General features: G+C 48.5%; 1 protein-coding gene across 1 annotated transcript in view; it reads right to left on the reverse strand.

The window, feature by feature from the left end:
* Positions 1–7,961, reverse strand: part of SPRED2 (sprouty related EVH1 domain containing 2) — a 103,487-nt gene extending 95,526 nt beyond the window's left edge. The window contains exon 1 of the mRNA XM_038751599.1: positions 7,756–7,961. Coding sequence (XP_038607527.1) covers positions 7,756–7,781 — 26 coding nt within the window. The 5' untranslated portion in view covers positions 7,782–7,961. The remainder of the gene's footprint in view (positions 1–7,755) is intronic.
* Between the last annotated feature and the right edge of the window lie 1,013 nt (positions 7,962–8,974).

Consider the following 8,974-nt stretch of genomic DNA (forward strand, 5'->3'; position numbering starts at 1 on the left):
AGTGCAATTACCTCGATTTGCTCAATGCAGACATTCCAAAGAGATAATTTATCTCAAACAACCTAATTTTGCAACCTGAATTACCCAAATGGATATTTCAGGGTCAGATCAAATGAAAAACTGCTTCACTCACCTCTTTTGGATGACAGTCCCAGACAATGGCTTTGCCTGCCTTCCCCTCTCCTCCCTTGCTACTCTCACCTGGTAACATTTAAACACTGAAATACACCTAAGTGCCATGAACTAAATGCTGATAGATAATGACTGAAAAGTACACTGGTTTCTGCTGTCCTCTTATAAAGCAAATGAACAACACACTAATGTAACTTGCCAAAAAAGAGAATGCTCTATTTGAGGCGCCTAACTGTGACCTCTGCTCACTGAGCATTTTGTGAAACACCAAGTAAATTAAATCGGATACGCCTGGGAAATAGCAGAGTAATGTCTAGCAGCACTAAAGGTCTGGTGTACTAGCTTTTGATAAAAGTGTGCATGACTTTTAACACTAAATACAGAACAAGGGGATCATTTTAAGCGCTCGATAAATATGACAATGACTTTTACCTTCTGCTGCAGTGGAAGTACCCTATGATTGGTCAGAAACACTATGTATCAGTGCTGGACATGAAACAAAGGACAACAGGTTCCACTGAAGCTAGGGAGGAATTTTAGATCCTTCTGGGGGTACAAGTACACTGAACGGGGCCACTTTTTAACCAGGGCTGAGGCTCCTTCAAAAAGCATAAGCTTCTACAGAGTTTTCAATGCCTTCGGGCAGTCCAAGGGTTTCCCTTAAGTAATCCCGCCTCCAGCTGCAGTTCACAATAATGGGCTGGATTCTGCCCGGATACAGACAGAGAGATTGGAACCTATGAAATCATTCAGCTTTGGAATGCAGGTGGGGAAAATAAATGTAAGCTCACCCCCAACAAACCATAGTGGTTTAATGGCATATGATGCTAAGGCATTTCCAGCTAGCTGAGATATTTACTTCAGTTCTAAAGATATATATGTAATAAATAATTTTACTTCCTATTCGAAGAAGTCACCACTGACAACCAAATTCACCTGTATGTACAAGGGAAAAGGCTCTACTGGATCCACCACCCTTTCCCCATTCTGCATTCAAAAGGCTGTCGGTTTGTTGTCACGCTTGATATTTGCACTGTTTTCTTTTTTGCCTTCTTGTCTCCTTCCTTATTAAATGAGTTTTGCTCAAGAGCCACCCCTTTACTTGATGGCAATCTGCCAGGCTTGTCCATCCTCAGTAACCGACCCCCACTTTTTGGCTGGGATGCACATTGTCTGAGACTTCCTTTAACTGCATCCCTAAAGTATTTCCACTGCCCTCCTTGCTTTTGGGTTTCCCAATTTCAGCTCTCCATGCAGCAGCTATAGAGGGGTGTCCTACTGTTATTCATTCTCATGTGCTCCACCAAGCATAGCTGTGTGAAGGTGAGCATAGCTTTGATATTAGGAGACTATGTTTCAGCACTTCATGATTTAAAAACTTGTCTTGCCAATCAATCAATGGCATTTATTGAGCACTGAACTAAGTGCTTGGGAGAGTACAGTACAACAGAGGTCCCTGCCCATAAGAATAATAATGATGATGGTATTTGTTAAGCACTTACTATGTGCTTAACAAACACTGTTCTAAGCGCCGTGGTAGATACAAAGTAATCAGGTTGTCCCACGTGGGGCTCACAGTCTTAATCCCCATTTTACAGTTGAGGTAACTGAGGCCCAGAGAAGTTAAGTGACTTGCCCAAAGCCACACAGCTCATAAATGGCAGAGCCGGGATTAGAACCCAAGGCCTCAGACTCCCAAGCCCATGCTCCTTCCAGTAAGCCACGCTGCTCCACTAGGCTTACACACTAGAGGAGATGGGCAGTAATATCAATTACCATTTTTTATTGAGCAAGGCTTGTAAATGGCACCAATGGAGCTGTCCAAACGGCTGGATGTGGCACCTCTGTGGCCCCCAGGTCTCCCAGACAAAGAGAAGGTGGATCAGCACTACAGACCTGCAGACTTTCCTTTTGGGTTGGAGCCTGCTACCACACACTATTTGACAGACTCCCAAAGCACATGCTGGCCTTCTAGATTCAGTTTTCTAGTTCTTCCCATACCAGTACTCATCAAGGGGAATCAAGATCACTGTTCATTCATTCATTCAATCGTATTTAATGTCTACTGCTGCACAGAGCACTGTACTAAGCGCTTGGTAGACTACAAGTGAGGTAGAGGAACACAGTCAACCAATGGTTTCCACTTTTGTGCACTTGAAAAGTTTATAAAAATTGAAAATAAAAGCAGTGCAACTTGACAGATGTATTCACACCTTTTGCCAAACAACAACTCTTCCAAAAAAGGAGGAAAAGTAACCGAGATTTAAAATTGTGGGCAAGGAACGTGTCTGACAATTCTGTGTTTTTGTACTCTCCCAAGCACTTACAATACTCTGCGCATAGTAAGGGCTCAAAAATGACCACTGATGATATTGCCTACTTCCCAATCAAGCAATTCTAAGAGCAAGATGGAATCAGAGGTAAATAATGTAGACTTTCACAAACTAGTCGTTCTCTCTAGATGGAAAATGATAAATGCTTCCTGCAAAGATAAAATGGGAAAAATTTTAAATCAGCTGATAGTTCACCGGAGGATCCACCTCTGGACATCTGAAAGAAGCATTAACATTTTAGACTTTTATATCTTTTAAACAGAGGAGTCAATGAAAACAGTGCCATAAGATAGACACCTTTTAATAACCCTTTTTTCATAAATGCCAACAATTTCTTTCCATTTCTGGGATGAAGTTTAAGTTTCCTTGGTCACATAGTAATAATTGTGGTATGTGTTAAGCACTTACTATGTGCCAGGCACTGTACTAAGCCCTGGACGGAAATACAAGCAAATCAAGTTCTGTCTGTCTGTCCTAATGTCCATCTGTCCTAATGTCTGTTTCTCTGCCCTAATGTCCGTCTTTCCGTCTGTCCTTATGTCCGTCCGTCGGGGAAGAGTGAAGGGATGCTGTGTGATCCTGGACAAATCACTGCACATCTGTGTGCCTCTGTTACCTCATCTGCAAAATGGGGATTGAGACTGTGAGCTCCACATGGGACAGGGACTGTGTCCAACTTGATTTGCTTGTATCTACCCTAGTGCTTAGGACAGTGCCTAGCACATAGTAAGCATTTAAATATCATCATTATCATTATTTTTATGAATAAAATTACAGGTGCATACACAATAACAATGATAGTAATCAATAACAATCACAACAACATTTCAAGTGATAACCATTGCCACCTCATCTCACCCCTCCTACCTCACCTCCTTCTTCTCCTTCTACATCCAGCCCGCACCCTCTGCTCCTCTGCTGCTAATCTCCTCACTGGGCCTCATTCTCGCCTGTCCCACAGTCGACCCCTGGCTCGGTTCCCACCTCTGGCCTGGAATGCCCTCCCTCCACACATCCGCCAAACTAGCTCTCTTCCTCCCTCCAAAGCCTGAGAGCTCACCTCCCCCAGGAGGCCTTCCCAGACTAAGCCTTTTCCTCAGCTCCCCCTCCGCTCCCCATCGCTGACTCCCTCCCTTTGCTCTACCCCCCAATCCCTGCCCCACAGCACTTGTGTACATACATATCTATAATTATATTTATATTAATACCTGTTTTACTCTTTCTGATGTGAATATATATCTCTAATTCTATCTACTTATATTAATGCTACTGATGCCTGTTTACTTGTTTTGATGTCTGGCTCCCCCTTCTAGACTGTGCGCCCATTGTGGACAGGGGCTGTCTCTGTTGCTGAATTATACTTTCCAGGTACTTAACACAGTGCTCTGCACACAGTAAGTGCTCAATAAATACGATAGAATGAATGAATGAATGAAGTTGGACAGAGCCCCTGTCCAACATCAGGCTCAGTCTTAATCTCCATTTTACAGATGAGGCAACCGAGGCACAAAAATGAAGTGACTTGCCCAAGATCGCATAGAACACACGTAGCAGAGCCAAGACGAGCCCCCATGACCTTCTGACTCCCAGGCCTGTCTATGTTAGGCCCAACCGACCAGAGATCCACCAGTTCTTATTTGAAAGAGGGAAAAAAAAAAAAAAAAATCAGTCCACTTCGAGAACCCGACACCTTTTAACACCATTCGATACCAGATGGCCCAAACATACAGAATATGCACTCATTTTTTTCTGATTAGGCATCTGGGAGAGGCAAGAAATGCTATTCAAACAATTTTAATAATTTAGTATAAAATTACTTCAGTATTTCTGATATTTCCCAAATTATTAAAACTATGTTTGAATAGCATTTCTTGTCCCTCCCAAGAGTATTTGAACACTTCATTTTGGACAGAACAATGAACTTCTATAATCAGAATAATGCTTATGAAATATCTGGTTTTGGTAGCAGCTACTGGGCAAATTCCTGAAACTCATCACCAATTTTCCAGTCTTATAAATACCGCTTAAAGTGTGCTGTGCCAACAAATTTTTATATTTTAGGAAAATAAATGTGTACAAGACATAATCATACAATTTAGAACAAGCCCAAGACTTGAAAGGGTGGAATGGGGGGCAGGGGAGGAAAAATGAGAGAACCTAGAAATTCCAGGATCTTTAGATTTGGAGATTGCTTCATTTTTTTAAACGCCTTTTGAGAAATCAGATCTGGGTTTTACTCATTCAGACTACTCTTCCTTGTGCTTGTCGAGTGAGGATTACAACTAATGGGACATCATGGGGGCTCATTAGCTCATGCAGAACTGCTCTGGGCCTCTACAAGAAGGGTTCTGACAATTTGACAGTCAGACGTTATCTATTTGGAAGGGAGTAAAATCAGCACTTTTCATATCTAGTTTCCACCACTGGTTTCCTATATTTCACTTGGCACCATTCAATGAAAAGGAGGGCCGGTTTATTTCACACTATCATTTCTCTACGTGAAGCATTTCAATCGTTGGTTCATCACCACTGAAAGTGCTTGCTAAATTGAAATTACTCAAAATTGCTTCCGGTACGCACATCTTTCTCACTTTCCAAAGTTTATTTTACTTTCGAGTTTGAGGTTTTCCTTTTAGAACTGAATGTTCTCCCCTGACACTACAACACACCTTACCTTCTGCTTTCCCTCTAAAATTACCACCCCGCCTTCCTACAAAGGGATTCAAACTCAATGGGAAGAGAAGTGTACCGTACCGGGCGACCCATGCTCAATTTCACTCCCTAGCCACTCTGTTTAAAGAACCTTCCAGTTCAAGTTCCTTTATTACCATTCCAAATTAGCATTCAAAAGCAAACCAAAACAAACGGAAATAGAAACTACATTACGAACTGATAAGGCCTTGGTAAAGGAAGCCAACACCAACTGGAGGAGATCCAAGTAGCCCAGGACTGCTGGGGCGTGATCAGGTGTTAAGAATAACCGTGCTACTTAAGGGCTTACTACAGCCCTCACATTGTGCAATGCGCTGGGGTGGAAACAATACCAGCGGATCGGAGGAATTAAGGTTAAAATCCAGGGTGGGGGAGAAACCTTTTTGCATTTCAAACTCAAGTCGTTCACGGTCTTCATTAGAAGAAGAAAATGTCTCCCCCCACTCTCCAGAAGCCTATGGGTTTTTCATCCTTGGTGGGAGGAGGGCAGGATCTGGGAAGCTGTGCATTCCTCCCCTTTCCCCTAAATCTGTCTTTGTTACGGAAAACCCCAGGGACCCAGGCCCACCGAGGGGCAGGAGATAGATTCTTTGGTCCGCCGCATGATGTAACCTCCTCCCTCACCCCCCACTCCCCCTCCAAACCCTCCTGTCGCACAAAACTGAGTCACTTCCCTTTCCCTGGCTGTGCGGATCTGTCTTACAAGGGCAAGGGGCTCGGCCCAACCCCGAACGAAGAGCCCCCGCCCCCCAATATCCCCTCCCCAGGCCTGTATCCTCTGGGCTCCGCAGTGGGAGGGAGGGAAGGAGGGCAGGCCGGCCTGAAAAAGCGAAAGGAGTTGCCTAAGGTACCGGCAGTGTTGAATGAAAGAGGCTGAAGGTTCACACCGGATTTATGAATGTGTCGGGGATCATGTGACAATAAAGGGGCTCGTCTTATTCAGAAAAAAAGGGCAGGGAGAAAGACACACACTCACACACACACACACAGGCGGTCACCGACGGCAGCAGCTCGGAGAGGGGCTGAGTCTAGAGACCCCAGAATAACAATGATCATCATCATCCTCGATCGTATTTATTGAGCGCTTACTATGTGCAGAGCACTGTACTAAGCGCTTGGGAAGTACAAATTGGCAACATAGAGAGACAGTCCCTAGCCAACAGTGGGCCCATAGACTAAAAATGATGGTATCTAATTACTATCTGCAAAGAATTGTTCTAAGCGGTGGGGGTGGGGGGGATACAATCACAGTCTTTTAGACTGTGAGCCCACTGTTGGCTAGGGACTGTCTCTATGTGTTGCCAATTTGTACTTCCCAAGCGCTTAGTACAGTGCTCTGCACATAGCAAGCGCTCAATAAATACGATTGATTGATTGATTGATACAAGGTAGGGCGTCCCAGGGAAAACGCCCCAGCGCCCAGAACTAAAAACTTGCGCCTCGAGGAGGGGAAAAGAGGAAGCCAAAACGCAGGCACGCCGACAGGGATTAAACATGGAAACTGCACCCTCCCACAGGGCTTGCACAATAATCCCACTTGTTTGGGGTATAACGTGGAGGGGAGGTGTCTCCGGGCAGCTCAGCCCCACGGTGCCCGCAGCGCGGGGGGACTAGGCCGGAGGGCCGCCTTCCATCGACCTTCGCCCCCCAGCCCGCTGCAGGGCACCCAAAGAGGGCAAGGCAGGCGGGCATCCACACCCACGGCCGGGACAAATAACTGCCAACTCCTTCCGACACACTCACTCTCTACCTATGCATATAGATAAATATATACACACACACACTCCCGCTCCCTTTGCCCATCTGCTCCCCAACCTCCTCCACGTCTCCTTAATTGCACGGGCAAGAAGAACGCACGAAGCGGAGTGAAGGCGCGCGGGCACACACACACACTCAGACACACAAACCCACAACACACACACACACACCCAGAGTCCCAACAAGTCCCCCCCCGAGGCTGCTCTAAAATGCCGGCCCAGGCGAGGGTACGGCGCGTCCAGATGCCACCCGGCGCTCCCGCGGCGCGGCATTTCCTCTCCTCTCGCCGGGGGTTTTTTATGAATGAAAATGTGGTATGCAAATGAGAGCGATTCAAGAAAAAGAAATGGCGGATGGAGGGTAGCGCCGGACTCCCGGGGAGTCGCCGGAGGGCTTAGAAATAACAAAGTAACAACAAACAAGGGGGGGGGGGGGCAAACCTTCGGGGTCTGCGGCAGGAGGTCCGGAGGGGTGGGGTCTCTGGGAGTCCCAGCCCGGGGGGAAGAGTTTACCCACCATTACCGGAATGGGGCCATGCACAGAAAACGCATCTGCCCTCCTCCCTCCTCTGCACAGTTCCCCCCACCCGCGACCCCCCTCCGGACACAGTTGGGGTCCGTCTGCTGCCCCAATTCCGGCCTCCTCGACTGCAACTCTCCCCAGCCTGCACCCCATCCTGCAATTTCCCCCGCCACCCAGAAAAACAAAAAAAGGTGGGGAGGGGGAGCAAAATCTTTCAGCAGCAATTCCTGCTTGTGCACCCGGACCAGCTTGTCCCGTCCCCCCCAGCCAAATGCACCGATAGAGGGGTGCAACTTACTCGTCTGGGTGTGTTTCTTCGGTCATTTTCTTGTTCACCTGGATGAATGCCCCGCAGCGGGTAACTCGGCTCCCTTCATCTTCCTCCCCACCCACCCCCCGACCTCACATTTCCACGGATCGTCCGGCTCGGGAGGGGGAGAAGAAGAAGGGGCCACCGAGGCTGAAGGCTGGGGCTCGGCCACGGGGGTGGGAGGGAGGGGAGAAGGCGCAGCAGGAGACAGAGAGGGGATTGGGGAGAAAGAGGGGAGGAGGAGGGAGAGAGAGAGAGGGAGGGGGGAGAGCAGCCGTCCCAGGGATTTGGGTCGGGGAGCAGTGGGAGGAGAAAAACAAGTAGGAAAGAGGGCCGGAGGAGGGAAGGGGGAAGAGGAGCAGCCAAAGGGGGGGGGGCTGCCCGACGTGAGGGTTGGGGGCCCGGGAACAGGGCGGGTCACAGTCCCCAGGAGCGGCCCGGGGGCGGGGGAGACGCGCCTGGGGAGGAATGCTGGACGCCCCGTCCGAGCCCCATCCTCCTCCTCATCATCATCTCCTCCTCCTCCTCCTCCTCCTCCGTTTTACTCCATATTGGATCCTCAACGCCGCCAACAGGAGGAGGAAGCGGGGCGGAAGCGATGACGTCTTCCCCAGCGGCCCGAGGTGGTGGAGTGCAAAGAGCTTCCTCCTCCCAGCTAAAAAGGAAGAAAAAAAAAAAAGAGAGAGAGAAAGAAAGTTTATCCCCCGGCACGGAGCCGCCGAGCCGGCCCCGCCCCCGGACCGCTCCGGGCTCCGGAGAGGGCTCGGAGCGACGGGGCCGCGGCCCGATCCCGGAGCGGAGGGGCCGGGCCGGGTTTTGCGGGCGGCCGGAGCCGGGGCTTCGCACGCGACTGTCCCGGACCGAACCCCGGGCGGGACGCGCGCGCGCGCGCGCCTGTGGGAGCGCGCGCGCGCGCGGGTTGCTCATTCATTCATTCATTCATTCAGAATCAATCCATCAATCGTATTTATTGAGCGCTTACTGTGTGCAGAGCACTGGACTGAGCGCTTGGGAAATACAAGTTGGCAACATAGAGAGACGGTCCCTACCCAACAGTGGGCTCACAGTCTAAAGTCAATCAATCAATCAATCGTATTTATTGAGCGCTTACTGTGTGCAGAGCACTGGACTGAGCGCTTGGGAAGTACAAGTTGGCAACATATACCAACAGTGGGCTCACAGTCTAAAGTCAATCAATCAATCAATC

This window comes from Tachyglossus aculeatus, chromosome 9, assembly GCF_015852505.1.
Source record: "Tachyglossus aculeatus isolate mTacAcu1 chromosome 9, mTacAcu1.pri, whole genome shotgun sequence".
Classification (NCBI taxonomy): Eukaryota; Metazoa; Chordata; class Mammalia; order Monotremata; family Tachyglossidae; genus Tachyglossus; species Tachyglossus aculeatus.